Genomic DNA, 15,787 nt, shown 5'->3' with positions numbered 1-15,787 from the left:
GCCTCTAATTCGGCAAAAGTTTGAGGACGCGACGCAAAGCACAAATATGACCTGTACGATGGGGAAATGCCTTCCACAATGGCCTGTACAATCTGATCTTCAGGGAAATGGAGGGCAAATACTCTGGTGTAGAATTTTATGTCTTGGATGAAGTCGGCAAGATTTTCATCCAGCCGCTGTACTCGGTAATAGTACTTCTGAATTAGCGATGACTTAGCTCGAGCGGGGATAAAATTTGCCAGAAGGTGTGCAGAAACTCTTCAGTAGTTGATTGTTCGGCAGTTGCCCTAACTATCTTGTCTAAGAGGACACCAATTGGATAGGGATAAATAATTTGCAGAATTTGACACGGGGAAAGAGAAAAAACAAGAGCATGATCTTGGAATTCAACAAAAAACCTTAAGAATGAAATAACGTGACTGGTAGAGTTAACAGAAAACTTAGAAATACCTCTGAGCAACATTGCTAAAGGATGGGGCAAACTGCTAAAGCCAGGTGACACAGTAGGAAGAGGCCTAAGTGGCGGAGAAGCTGATTTAGAAGGTGCATTATTCAAAGAGGTACGACGTTCAAATTCATTGTCTAATGGGGCAGAGGTTTGTTGAACTCCTACTGATTTCCTATTTTCTTCTCCTTTAGAAGAGTCTTCCTCGCTAACTATGTTTACCGTAGCGGGTTGGTCGGTTTTGGGAGGGACTGCCCCAGTTAACAATAGGCTAACCTTACTGGACAATTTGGAAAGGTTTTCGAGAAGAGCACTAGCCTCCTTCCCTTGAATGTCCTTCAACTTTAGAGACAACAGATCGTTTACTCTGTTAGAAAAATGAAATAATCTAGCTTGCACACGTTTAAGTTGATTTGGAGAAGGATCATTTTCTTCAAAAAAAACTAACTACGGATGCTAGCTCAGTAGTATTGCCATTGATGGTGGAGAGAGAGTCGTCAATCTCTTTCTCTCCCAACGTTGGGATGGAAATAGGCAAATCAAGGGAAGCTTGTTGGTATCTACCGCAACCGTGCCTCCAGATTGCACATTTCTAATTGTTAATTCATAGATTAATTCCTCCTTGCGCAAATAGCCGGGATGGAGGACATCATGAGGGCCGGGCATGATGACAGACACAGTACAAATTTAGAAAAATCGAGAAATTGCAGCGACGGAGAAAACTATTAGAGTTCGAATCCAAAGAAATGTTTAGCCGTCAAGAGTGGCTAAATTGAGACCCATTCAACCGCGCTCTGCTACCACTTGTTACGGAGATATCCGTGGAAGTCAGAGGTGAAAGAAGGTGCGGGCTGGAATGGGTCTAACTACAAGTTCGAAAGATGAATTAAAATTTCAACAAAGGTTATATTTTCAAAACTTAACAATGGTGACATAGAATTTAGAGCGTACAACAAATAACAACCAGTTAAATCAGGTACAAGGCAACATTACAAATTCTAGGCTACGAGCCCCAAAATCTGAGCTCACAGCTCACAACCACAAAATACCAAAGGGCAGAAAACCCTTAATTGCATGGAGCATTAGCTCCCAACTTTACATCTCAAGCCTCTCCAAGGCACTTTTACCACAACACCATAAAGAGCTGACCCGCTCTCGATCTTTCAAGCCTATCAAGGCCACAAGAAACTTCACCTCTATCAGCCCTCAAGGCACACAAAGAAACAGGGGTATTTAATACCCAACCTACAGGGCCTTCGCATGAAGAAAACAAAACATTAGGTTAAGTTACTGACCCAAGGTACAGAAAGGACTGGAGGCATGAACTTGCACTCCTAAATACACATTTTAAAACCTAAGTGGCTCTAGGCCGATACACAGAGGCTAATCCCAAGCTAGGGAGGTGACTCGTATGAGAAAACTTTAATACAAAAGGAAGTGAAGAAACGTTTATGAAAACGTAGTCACCTCAATTTCAAATATGAAGGGGAGCTCAAGAGGGTAAAGCACTCTCTATCCCTGCTTTACAGTAAAAGAAACATGTAGAATAGTAACTGGGTGTCTGAAACCTACTCCCACTGACAAACTCTACTGCTTGGCTGGTATTTCTCCTCCAGACATTCGGCGAGAAGTGTTTGCAAGGCAAGAGAGGTCGAAGGTGGATCTCGCAAGCAACCACCCGTTATTTGGACATCGACCTCCACCCAGAAGACTGAAGTCCAGGAAAAGTTTCCTCAATGTCTCCAAGGCTCTGGATAAACCAGCAAGAACAGCACGTTGTGATATGTGGCGAGCAAAAATGGAGCATCTTTCTGATTGGATGGTGCCTTCTGAATCTCCACCCCCTGATCATCATTTGGAATGGACAACCTGGAAGGCACTTAATCGTTTGAGGAGTGGAGTAGGATAACCTTAAAAAATGGGGTTATCTGAAAGATCAGTCAGACTTCTGCGATTGTGGGGAGCAACAAACTACCCAACACCTGTATGACTGTCAGTCCTGCCCTGTTCGTTGTACACTTCAAGACTTGATTCAAGCCACTGAAGAGGGAATTTCTGTTGCCCATTTCTGGGCAGACATTGTGTGAAACATGTTTTGTGACATAAAATGTATTCTGTTTTATTTGTATATAATACCTTATTTGTATTTTTAAGTTTCTCAACACTCTGACACGAAATAAATAAACCATTGAATCCAGTCATACCTGGGGCAGTGATGGCCTCACTTTTATCAAAGTGGTTGGCCAAAGGATTGCTTGTAATTCCGATAATACCCAATAGACTATTTTCCTTATTTAGCGCATCAGCATAGCTCTACAGCATGGAAATGTCACATCTATTCTTGGGACACTGCCGCCTGGTAAAGAGCTGGATGAACTTTTCCTCCTTTAAGACATGGCTTTATATTTCACAGAAATTGACAAAATAAACATGCATCTATGCAAAAAACAAAGTTTTGAATACTGATTTATAAATCCATGTTGGTTTACATGCTTGTTAATGTTCACAATGTCAATACATTCCTTCAGTTATTTCCTGGAATTTGATATGGAAAATCTAGAAATATCTAGAAAATCCAGCAGTTGATAAGCTTGTATTTTAACATCCACAATACCAGTTCCATTGTAAAACACAACAAAATGCCAGAAGATGCCGAATTATTGGTTTTGTAATGTACCATCTCTACTCTGAAAATTGAAATGCTAAAACGCCATGTAAAGCGAGTTTAACCTCTTAGCATAAAAGCCCAAGTATACTCGGGACAGTTATATAAAATGGAAACCAGAGTATACTCAGGATTGTCACTCACTGATCGGTACCTAATTTAAAGGCCCAGAATATACTCGTTTCTTGTTTATTTTTTTCAGTATTTCTACCAGATATTTATAAAATTATTACTTCAGGTTCCTATTTTTGCCAAAAGATGTTCCTGACTCAACCGTAGTGGATGTTGATGACTCAGGCAAATTGTTTTTGTGGCCTTCCCAAATTTATTGCTATCTAAGTGTACTTAAACTGTTAGGTGACTATGGGCAAATACAGTAGAGACAATATGCGACACTTAAGGATTTAGCCTTATTAAAATGGGAGACAATTCGACGGTAGCGCTCCTAGTGACTTGACCTGAAAAGTAGCGCTAAATTCAAATATCAATGGAAATGCATATACGAAAATGGATAAATAAATTACGTCTACAAAGAAAGTGTTATTGAGATATTAACTTCAAAGTTGCTAAAGCAATTCTGGATAAATGAATGAAGAATTTTTTAAAAGGTTATTATTCAAAGACTGAAATTAAACATATTAACAAGATGTGAAATGGACTGCTGTGAAATGGCTTGATCTTTCATTTATGCATTACTTTTTTGCTTTAGCATTCCTGCCTGAACTTTTACGGTTAGATTTGTCTTTTTTCTCATTTAAAAAACATTTTATCATCATATTAAAATACTTGTCAATAAAAATATCGGCACATTCCTTACACACATGGTTCAGTGAATAAACATTTAAGAGCTGGACAATTTTCCTTTTAACTTGAAGCCTACTAACAGAAAGAAAATATATAAATTTAGCCTCAAAAACATTCAAACTTTCCCTATAAGCAATACTTGCCATAATGCCATTACATTAGGGTAAAGCAAATTTGCATCATCATATTGTTTTAACAAAATATGTACATTTCTTAAATCACCCATATTTTCTTCAGTGCTTGACAATGCATTACGGCATTCCAAATGGGGTAACTTGGAACACAACCAGCCACACTCATATGCCTATGTTCCTGAATTAAACCAAACCCACAGATCACACCTACAACACCACCTCGGTATTGAAGGTTAACTGCTGCACTATACAATAAAATATGCGTATGATATTTTAAGCCAGTTAAAATATGGGTCGAGCAGGTCAGAAGATTATGGAGTACTATAAAAATCTCTTTGTCACTGGAAGATATGTATGTAAACACAATATTACTTACATTTTCTTGTCACGAGGGAAACAGAAGAAAAACCGTGCATTCTTCTCTACTTCATAGTTACTGGAGCCAAACACAGGACATACCTTTCCCCTCATGTTGAGAAGAGATATCAAGGAATGTCACATACTACTATTTAATTATGTCAACTCACTGAAAACGCATAAATAACACCAAAAACTTCACACACAAATACACGTGCTCTTATGACAGAATCAGTAGTTCTCAGGACAATCCGCTAGTGAGAGCTCTAATAGCTGTCCCTCGATATCTCGCTGAATGTCGCGTATTGTCTCTACTGTATTTGATATGGGCAGTGAAGAAGAGTTTGAAATTGAGTTTATCGAGTCTAATAGTTCTGTGTGCACAATGCTAGAGGGAAGAAGGTACAAAGGGAATCCAGGTACATGTGTAAGGAGTGTGATGTAGCACTGTGTGTTGATCCTTGTTTTAGGGCATTTCACACAGCCACAAATATTTATGAACAATGGCTTTCTTATACTGTATTCTTATAGAGTGTCATGTTATCTTACTTGCCATCTGTTTAGTGCTGTGTTATTTATTTTACATGTAAGTTAAAAGAAGAACCTATAAAAATTGTAGCGGCTATCGTTAGCGTCTACAAATAATAATAATAATAATAATAATAATAATAATAATAATAATAATAATAATAATAATAATAATAATAATAATAATAATAATCGGCAATGAGCGTGTACACTTGATAATAATAATAATAAAAACTGAATTAGGAAAACATGAATGTAGCAGCGGCCTCACTTCAAAGCACGAAAATAAGACGGTTGACTCATAAACATAACTTACAGGTCTAACAACGACAAGTACGGAAGGATTGTGGAACATGGTCGGGATGGAAACGTATATCACTGTGGGGAAAGAGAAGCATGCGGCGATCACCCTGAGCTCAGATATATTAACATTAACAAATGAAAAGATACAATTCCAAATAAAACAAGACAAATAAATGGCAGAGTAGCTGACAATTAAAGGACTAAAACAAAGGACATTTAAATTAACTTGCAAAACAAAACCTGTAATCTAATCAAGTACTTCAGACAATAGGAAATTATCTCTAACATTGAATTGACACTGAATGATGGGAGGCAACCTCAGATGAAGTCAAAATTTTAATATGACATGCAGCATCACCATTCCAGAAAGAAAAATACATTTACATTAATTTACAAAATGATAAGCCAGAAAAGAGCATTGCCTCCGAAAACTAAGATGCTGTGACCGTCTGTCAAAAATTAAAATTAGTGAATGCAGGAAGCTAGAGGAAACTCCGATGCAGAGAATTTAAATCATGGAAAGTTACGTTAAATGAGAAACGGCCGAAACACAAGAATGAATTAGATAAAATCAAACATAATAGAAATAGCACTTACCAAAAGAGGCTGTAGCTCCCGGATAGGGAACAGACCCTGAGCGGGTGCGCTCACTAGGCCGGTCAGATAGAAAAGACACAGACAACATGCAGCACACACACGAAGCTGGCAGAAGGCTGGAAATAGACAAATCACAAAGTAACCAATAGAAACACCAAATTTCTCTGTAGATTCCTGTTTTTGCCAATTCGAAAGGTTGTTATTCTGACCAATCCAAATACATGGCCAATTCCTAAACTGCTGATGCAATTAGAATTACATCACCTATTTCCTCCACGAGGCAGTACATACTGTTCCAAAAGTTATGTACTGCACGCGTTTCACCAAAACACAATATTAATTTTCTTCAAGTTACGTTTTTTTTAAAAAATCGTTCTTCAAAGTCCAGAATGTCTTTTCTTGATGCTTCTTGAAATTAATGTAAATGATACACAACCTTTTCAAAATTCAATAAAACACAACTACATAAAATTTAAATACAAATATCACTTTGAAAATAATTCTTGCAATGTTCATTTACAGTTCCAAATAATAGGTAAATAATTTCTTGATCTGTCCAGAAAAATAAACTGGTAAAACAACTTATTAAACATTTCCGTTTTCTTAAAATAAAAGGTGAATAGTTTACATGTCCGAACTTCGATAATATAATTTTATCAAACACAATGATTATTTCCAGTTTGCCGTCCCACCACAGGCGACAAAAATATCATGAGTATACTCGGGATTTTAAAACAGGAACTTTTCAGCAGCTTATATTTCATTCTTAATTCACAAAATTTACTTTCGTTGTTACCACTGTCACTGTTTTTCAATAAAGAGTCCATTTTAACAATAAAATGTTAGGTACAAAAGAATTTTTTTTTTTGAATAATTGCTATGTTAAGAGGTTAAAACTGCTGTACTGAAAGATTTAATCTAAAATTTTTTCCTTTCTCCTTCTAGATTCACATTGTTTCTGGAGATGGCAGCTGACACCGAAGTAACAGGCACGTCACCAAGACGTTCCCCCACTGACACGAGACATAAGGCACCGAACTCAGCGACGCGTGATTCTTGCTGTGATATCCACCACCTAGCTGGCATCTTACATGTGCCATATTTTCTAATACAGTTTTTAACTAATGCCTATTAAGTTTTTAAAGAGACACGGACCCTGCGTGAACCACAAGCCGCAGCCTTCTTCTGTGGCCTGACAGAAAACTTTCTTATGTACTGTTTTAATGATACTGTCATTTTTGTGTGTTTTTGTCTGGTAAGTGAATTCCGGTATATACAGGTATTAAGAGTGATTAGCCCAGAATCAGTATTGATGACAAACCATGTGTGTGAATCTTTCTAGCTTCCTACTACAGCTCTGGCAAATAGGACCTTCATTTTCATTTTGTGTTCTTCACAAAAGCTTCTGTCTAGCATTTGTCCTTTTATGCCATGGAACTGTTGTATTTCCATGTGAATTTGTAACAGTGGACCAAATATATTTAACAGCAAATATTAATATTTGTACCGTTTTATTTCTCATTTTTTTATGGCCTCAAAATGGAAATGAAGTGGAATCATTTATGCGTAAATCTTGTAAGTCATCGTTATTTTACAAAATGTATATATTGTAAACAACCTGTGAGTTAGGAGATGACTGCACTTCATTTGAGCAGATGATGGTATGAGCGAGCAATGTTGTAATTGTAATTGTTTTGTGAGTGGACGTTTGTGTGCTGTATTTCTAGTTGAATGGTAGCAGTCTCGGCAGTCTGACCATTTTCCTGAAATTCTGAATCATATGATACCAATAACTCTTACTGCAGTTGCTAAATCAGAACTAATTCTTTCACTCAAGCAGTAGTTCCCAAACTGGGGGAGACCATACCATTCTAGGGTGGCACTACAGATTCACGAGGTGGGGGAATGAAACATGTGACCCGAAAAATATGGCAATAGCCCTTTGCACTCGTATCTTGGATATATTCTGACATATGTTTATTCCATGAACAGCACACGTTGACAGCATCATTTAAGCTTTAAGCAATATCACGCCTGCAAAGTATCAGTTTCTGGTCTGTGGAATGTTGGTTGGTTTTTTTTTTTTTCCAGTCAAGGTGAGGGGCCACTGAAAGGAGAGCTACACTTCATTCAGGCACACAGCCAGCATATTACAAAGGTCTGTGCTAAGTGCAGTGCTAGAAAGGTGAAGAGAAATCCACTTCTTCTTCAAAATATTTGCAATGAAACTAGGCTTTGATCGAGATGATTGCTTTGAGACACACAGCATAAAAGTACACAATGAAAGTCTACCTACAAATTCAAGTAAAGATCGTCTATTCCATTTTTTGTTCAGTTTTAGCATAAGAATAGATATCACTGCACCCATACTTTTCCAGAAAAATAAATGCGAGTAGAGTTGTGTAACCAGAAAAAAGTATTCGAGTAGTAAGCGTTAAAACTTGTGAGGGAGATATCCTTTCTTCTCTTTTTTTTCCTTTGGTAGAATTGGTAATGACTGCCTTGATGTTTTATTGGAGCAGTCATCCTGAAACCACGTATCAGCCCCTCTTTACATTGGATGTGGGATATCCTACATCTGTCTACAAGTCCCTTCCATTTTTGTCTGAGTGTCAATGTTGTGAAACAGAGGTTTAATTCTTAGAGGCAAGTTTTTTGTTTTAAACGTATTTGAGAAAATAATTAATTAGTTATTCACTTTAGGCCAACGTGAATCAGCCATACATCCTAATTTTTGTTAAAATCTTCATATCTTGTAAACCGCATCGCTAGAGTGCGGGCGTGTAGGCATTTATAGGTTAGAATTGAAACTTACTGAAGCAAATGAGAAGTATACTCTGGCCTGCACAACAGTACTGCTGTGAGATTTGCATAACCATTAGGGGCCCGGCCTATTAGAACTCTAGACATTATATTACTCTCACTACATTACGGAACAGCAGGCTAGGCAATATCACTGTCCTCGCATTATACGAGGGCGGATCAAATAAAAATGGAATTATTTTTAAAAATTTATTGCATCAGCCAAAAAAATACATATAGAGATCACTTTTCTACATAGTGTCCTGCCTTCAATACACATTTTCTCCATCGGATTGATAAGTTTTTGATGCTATCCTGATAGAAAGAAGAGGGACATGTGCGGAGCCAGTTGCGCATGAACTCTTCTACACTTGCATCATCATTATCAAACAGCTGTCCTCCTAGGTCTTGTTTGAGTGGTCCAAACAAATAGTAGTCGCAAGGCGATAAATCTGCGCTGTACGGAGAGTGTTCCAGAGGTGTCCAATGAATTTCCTCCAGAGGTGTCCAATGAATTTCCTCCAGTTTTTCCCGCGCTAAATCGGCAGTATGCGACCTTGCATTGTCATGGAGAAGAATGGCGTTTTGGATTGGTTGCTGGCATTGCTTGTTACGATACGCAGCTTTTGCTTCATCCAAAAGGCAACAGTAATAGGCTGCATTAATTTCCTTTGTTCATGAAGAAAATCCACCAGCAAAACACCCACGGAGTCCCAGAAAATGATTGCAAGCACCTTTCCAGAAGATGGGTGTGTTTTGACCTTGATCGGATCTGCTTCCTCTCTTCACCGCCACTCCTTGCTTGCTTGCTTGCTTGCTTTGACTCTGGGGTCTAATGATGCACCCAGGTTTCATCACAAGTCGCAATATGACTCAAGAAATCCTCTCCTTCCTCCTCATAGCGAAGCAGGAGTCTTTGATAAACTTCCTGGCATAAAGTTTTTTATTCCTGGTTGAGGAGACTAGGAACTCACGAGGAACTCACGAGGCAGACAGTTTTCTGAAATGGAGTCATCTTGGATTATGGTTTGAACACTTCCATAACTTATTCCTATGGCTAAAACAATTTTTGAAATTTTTATTCACCAATCTTCACCAATAATATCACGAATGGCAATGATGATGTCTGCAGTGATGCTTGTCCGCGGCCTTCTTTCATGAGCTGTTCATTTTCTACAGCTTCTTTTCCTGCCACAAATTTTTTAGCCCACTCAGACTCGAGTCTGCAAAAGTGTTTCTTTCCCGAAGTATGGGCGGAGTCGTCTCAAAATTTCGGAAGGCTTGGTGTCCTCTTTTGCGAGAAAATTGATAATGATGCGTTGCGCAACAGAGTGTGCAACTCTTGTTCACTCATGGCTTACTGAGGCAGTCCAGCTCTCCACCGTCGTTTGCACGTGCAAACCCTTCTCCAGACACCCCGATCAACATCCTGGCAAAGTCCCTCCTCAGAATTATTACTAACAGCAGTGGTACGTTCAAATTCCCATTTATACTTGATCTGCCTTCGTATCTCTGCCACTGCATGACCGTTGCATTTCTAAGAAAGTAATCTGCACATCTATTCTTATTCATGTAATTTTCCTTCACATTGTAGGGCTTGGGAATAGGAACAGAAGCACTGACACCAACTAGACATTTCACTTTCTTCCAAATGCAACATTCACGCAGCAGCAGAGATATAATGCGAGGATAGTACTACTAAACATTGCCTGCATTGTTATAAATGGCCGGGAGTTGCCATGTAGCAGCTGGCAAACACTGAAGTTCAGCACTCTGCCACTAGGATCACTTTGTAACACCCTACATATGAATTTATTCTAGAGATGAGAGTATGCACCGACTCCTTGTATGGATATTTACAACTTTCAGCTTTTTCATTCATATCTGCAGCTCACTGGAAGATCATAAACAAGCAGTCATTCATTAAAACTTCGGTATTGACAGGCTTAATTTGAAGCTGCAAACTCTTTCATTCCTGCCCGTGCAGTTTACCTTTTTTACAAATTTTAATTTATTCTTCCACCTAATCAAAACATAGTTTATATTCTCAAATAGTACTAGTTTCGGCTGTTCATTGCAGCCATACTCAGCTATTCACCATAAATTATTAGGACACAGTATCATTAAAATCAAATGGGACTGAATCTCATAAATTAAAATTACACAATACAAATACACAGTGAAACCTCAATGACACGTTTTCCCGCTTAGCACGTCGTAAATTCGAAGTCCCGATTCTCATCGTATTTAAATCTATATAAAAATACCTCGCATATCGCGTCATGAATTTTTGATATTACCACGTATTACAATCACATTTTTCCTAGCCCTGAAAATTTTATTTGTCATCATTTGTGAAGCAAAAATGATTTCTAACTCGCACAACGGCCGTTGCCACAGTTGCGTGATTCCAGAAAAAGTGAGCCTATTTGTGCTTGTACTCCTTTCAGAAGTTAGAAATTTTTGTGTTGAGTGGCACAGTAAAGGGGTTTTGTGTGATACGGTAGCCTATATCTGGATTAGGAACATAATCGTGTGAAATTGACTAGCGTCGTGCATATTTATCTTGTGATAGCCTAGGTATGGATATGGAAAAAGTGAAATTCCTTTCTAATGAAGAAAAGATTAAAATCTTTCAGAAAGTGGACTGGCATCTGCATCTTTAAGCGCGCAGAGGTCGCGAATATTGAACTTGCACCTTCGAGTTTTGACTCGATCGATTCAACTTGGTAGAAGTTTTCAAAATGGCGGTCAACGTCATTCTGTCGCAGTTTCGCATGGCCGAATATAACCCCCAATAAGAGTGTGACCAGAAAATAATGTTTTATAACCCACTGCTCCAAAATGAAAGGTTTCTACTAACATTTGTTTTAGAAAGAGTATGATCTGCAATAATACTTGGATATTTTCATTGGCCCCGTGCATATGTTTTCACACCATTCAGTGCACTTGTTATTTTATAAGCCCCAGCAGAAAAGGTTTTCATATTTGTTCTTTCGTGTTTTTCACACCTTTTAATTCTTTCCTCTCCTCTTGAGAAATGTACCCGCAGATAAACAACGTAAAATGCCTTCTTGTCAGAAAAATCACAACTACTGTTTCCATATCCATGTTGGGTAGTTTTTATTTGTATATTCAATAGTACGTTTTCTCGCTTAACACGTTCATTTTTGTTGTCCGTTACAGAAACGCCTTAACGAGGTTTTACTGTATACACATTTGAGAATTTCCAAATGACATTTTATGTCGCTTTCATTTGATTAAGTGTCGATTTTGAATGCAGCTACACTAAATAATTTTGTAATCGTCATATTATGTGTGACTTTTCTTCAGTATCGTATTAACTCCTCAAGCTGGCAATTTAATTCAGAGCTGCTCACTTCTCAGGTGGTATTTAAATTGAAGTTCAGCAGAGGTTTAGACACCATCAAGTTAAAGAATTAATAATGTTAAATCTACGAAATATAACATAATGAAAATTTTAGGACTGCTTACCGAGATCAAGTCCATTGTTTCTGAACAATATATGTGACGGCTGCTATTTAGGGTTTTCCATAATTACACACAATATTTCAAAAATATATAAGGGAATATACATTTTTATTCCAAGTCTCCATTTTCAGAATGTAAGGGACTCGTGCACAGAAATATTTTTGGTGGGGATGTAGGCCGTCTGAATATTTCTGTTTATAATTTCCAGGAAAGGCTGAATTTTGAGAAGCTTTTTAGGTCCCACGTATGTATCCCGTGTAGAATTATCAATAAAATGTCAATATCGCAATATGAGATTAAACCTGCCCCTCGCCATTGTTTGAGGGAATGTAGGGGGTTTCTAAAAGTCCATCCTTGGTGAAATAGCTCTTCAGGGTGGGTTTCTTTCCCCATGAACATTACAAGCCCCAAGAACACATGAATTTCCTCCCCTGTCAATGGCTTCCACTTCTGGGCACGCGACCTTGGTTTCAAGGGTGCGCCAAGTATACACTTTGCCACGTACCTACTTGTTTCTTAAACAATTAGGTCAATCACTTTGTCGTCAAAAAATAGCAAAAAAATCTCAAAGATGCTAAATGCTTTCTTGTACCTGGCACACCTGTGAAGGGGATCTTGTGTACTTATGATGACATCTACCTCTCACCACAACCACTGAACAGCAGATGAAGTTATTACGGCTGAAGCTATTTCTTCTTCATCTGCGCTGTCTGCCACTTCTCCAGCAACCTCATGATATGCATAGTCACTGTTCGTATCACTACCAAAAATATCATTTCAACTGCTGTCATTTATCAAACCAATAATCCCCACACCCGTAAGAGACTGAGACGGCCCAGACATTCCTCTGCAACTGAGTAGCCGCTAGCCTGCGAAGGAAAAAAATATCTGCGCAGTATTTGCTTTTGGTTAGATATACAGTAGTTCGCAGAATATTCTCAAGATGGCAGAAAAGGATGTGGATACCTTAAAACTAAATAGAGCGAGTCTCATGTTGTATCCCTTATCGATATGATTCAAAAGCAACAGATATCGATCATTTTTGTATTAGTTCTAATTATGAAATGGAGATGGCATGAAAGTACGTAACTACTTCATTCATAAGGTGAAAACAAATCCTGTGAAGCAGCAGTGTTACATGAGTAATAGGCATTCTAACTTATGCCTGCACCGGCCGTTTGTGGTACATTGAACTGTCTGAATGAGTAGAGTCCCGTGGACGTGATATGTGCGTCGAACTGGCCTGAGTGCTTAAATACTTTCCTTTCTTTTGTGCCATATTCACGGTGATGCTTGCAATCTACTGAAAACAAGAGTTTGAAAATAAGCTTTATATTGTTGTCAGCTATTCCCAAATACATAACAAACAAAAATCAACATTGGACATTATAGTGAATATATTTCTCGAAAAATGGAATATAAATACGTAGTTTTATACGATATCTTGTAATAAGTGATGTCGTACTATGCAATTAAAAAAAAATTGTATCGATATAGGATTAAGATGGGATGGTTAGATTTTGCGATTATATCCAATAAGTCGTTATAAGTGATGCCACAATAAATTGTTTCAGCTGTAGTTTATAGGAAATAAATGAAACATTTCTCTCAGACACACATTAACACAATAACCTTTCACTGACTGCAAAAATACGGCATCTCACTGTTTACAAATCTAACGCAGATACTTACAGAATTCTTTCACCAGACTGTACTGGTACAGTTGGCTATAAATAGAAAGATAGTGTGAGAAATCAATTATTTGAAAATTGTAACTTATAACAATCCCCTTAAGGCTGATTAAGCTTTTACACCCTCTAGCAGTAAGAAATTTCTTTTTTTTCCCCCCCTCAACCCCAGATCCATAGACTACTTGAGTTGGTGTACTAAGGAAGGAGGAGGCGTAACATACGCGATTAATAAGGGAAGGTTGGTTGCCGAGACTGAATAACTTTAAATCCTGAGGTTGTGAACCGAGAGATGAACCACTGCCCAAGCCGAGGGTAGGGAGTGCTGCTCAGGTGCTGAGAGCAGTCATCTCGCCACTCTCTTAGTAGCACAGACCACCTGTCATTTCTTTGCTATGCTCTTTCATTACATTGAATATATATTTTCAAACAGTGAATTTGTGAAAATAAAATATACATCAAATCAAAGTTGCTTTTGTTTTTACTGCTTTGCCCACTCCTGTGTCATTAAACCTATAGTTATTTTTATGTTATTTCCCTTGAACAATGTTCATCCAAGGGATGCTTCACAGGATAATGTAGTTGGTTGATGCCATCATGAATATGCAATCTGTATGTAAATATAGTAAGTACAAGGTCTGCCATATAAACCCAGACCGTCCAGTGGTGTTTTTACTCTCCGAGACTTAAGCAGCAGTATGGGAGGTGTGCGCATAGTTCTTGACCTTGCAAGGAGCATACACATGTTCGGCCTAGCAATCGCCAGTCTGAATCCCCGCTGTTAACAATGTGAGACTGTTATTTTCATATGTAAAAGTAATTTTAAATATGAGTCAGCTCAATGGGTAAGCAGTGCATTTGTTCAGCAATTTCCTGGTGAAGTGCCACCTTCACAAGCTCAGATTTATGTAATTCTAAAGAAAGAAATTGTAAATAAATTTGAAACTACTCGCTCAGTGCTCAATTAAAAAACATGCGTGCACACAAACAGTTTTAACATTGTTTAAAACCTGCTGATCCAGTCACAAGAGTGAGATATTGTGAGTGGTATCTTGCATCATTGAATGATCGTTTATTCAACTCATGGCTTGTGTTCTTTTCCGATGAGGCCTGGTTTGATGTTAATGGTCATGTGAACAGTCATAACTCTCGCTATTAGTGTGCAGAAAATCGTGATGGTGTTTCTAACCTCCCTTATTATGACAGGAAGCTTGGTGTTTGGTGTGCTGATAGTGCAAGATGAATAATTGGGCCTATTATTTTCAAGACAACAGTAAATACAGTGTATGAATTTTACTCGTGGAGTAAACTGAAAGATAAAGTGTATCAAACAAATCCTCGAACATTGGAGGAACTGAAAGAAAACATTACAAATGAAATCGGAAACATTACAGTGGCAGAACTCGCTCGCATCAGCCAGAATGTGGTTCCAGGTACAGTGCCTGTATAACCCAGGAAAGGTGACACTTCCAGGATCTTTTATAAGATACGATTTCATATAAGATTGTATAAACGCTTAAAGCAGGGCGGCCATGCTGAGGCAGCCGCCATAGCGCAGAGTACAAACACTGTGCATTCGGTCTTAGTTTGTATGAGAGAGACCCTGTGTGTATTAAATCGTAGATGTGCCCCAGAGGTCACCTCAGTATTTTCGAGTATGGATGAAGAACTTTCACACTATGAAGGGGTGACAGATACTTTGTGTCCATCACGTCCTTTTTGTGTTTATTCTTGTAATTTAAAAAAGTGTGTAACTTGGATATGGGCCCATTGGCTGCGAAGATCATCCAACAAATGAACACCACAATCACACGGGCACAAATACTTACCAAGGTTACAGCTTACATTCGACCAAAAGAGGTCACAAGTATAAAGATTGGAACTGTCCACCTAATCAATACTATTATTTATTATAATGGGATATCAAACCCAGATAACATGACCCTGAGCAAACCGCAAGGAGATGTTAAAT

At 38.2% G+C, this 15,787-nt stretch overlaps 1 protein-coding gene across 5 annotated transcripts in view; it reads left to right on the top strand.

Annotated features, from left to right (window-relative positions):
- The window catches only part of Mgat4a (alpha-1,3-mannosyl-glycoprotein 4-beta-N-acetylglucosaminyltransferase a), a 978,023-nt gene extending 963,746 nt beyond the window's left edge, over window positions 1–14,277 (top strand). For all 5 annotated transcript variants that reach the window (XM_067147150.2, XM_067147146.2, XM_067147149.2 and 2 more), the window contains one exon: window positions 6,779–14,277. In XM_067147150.2, coding sequence (XP_067003251.1) covers window positions 6,779–6,808 — 30 coding nt within the window. In that variant the 3' untranslated portion in view covers window positions 6,809–14,277. The remainder of the gene's footprint in view (window positions 1–6,778) is intronic.
- The last annotated feature ends 1,510 nt before the right edge of the window (window positions 14,278–15,787 follow it).

This window comes from Anabrus simplex, chromosome 5, assembly GCF_040414725.1.
Source record: "Anabrus simplex isolate iqAnaSimp1 chromosome 5, ASM4041472v1, whole genome shotgun sequence".
Lineage (NCBI taxonomy): Eukaryota > Metazoa > Arthropoda > Insecta > Orthoptera > Tettigoniidae > Anabrus > Anabrus simplex.
This window is presented reverse-complemented; position numbering and strand designations above follow the sequence as displayed.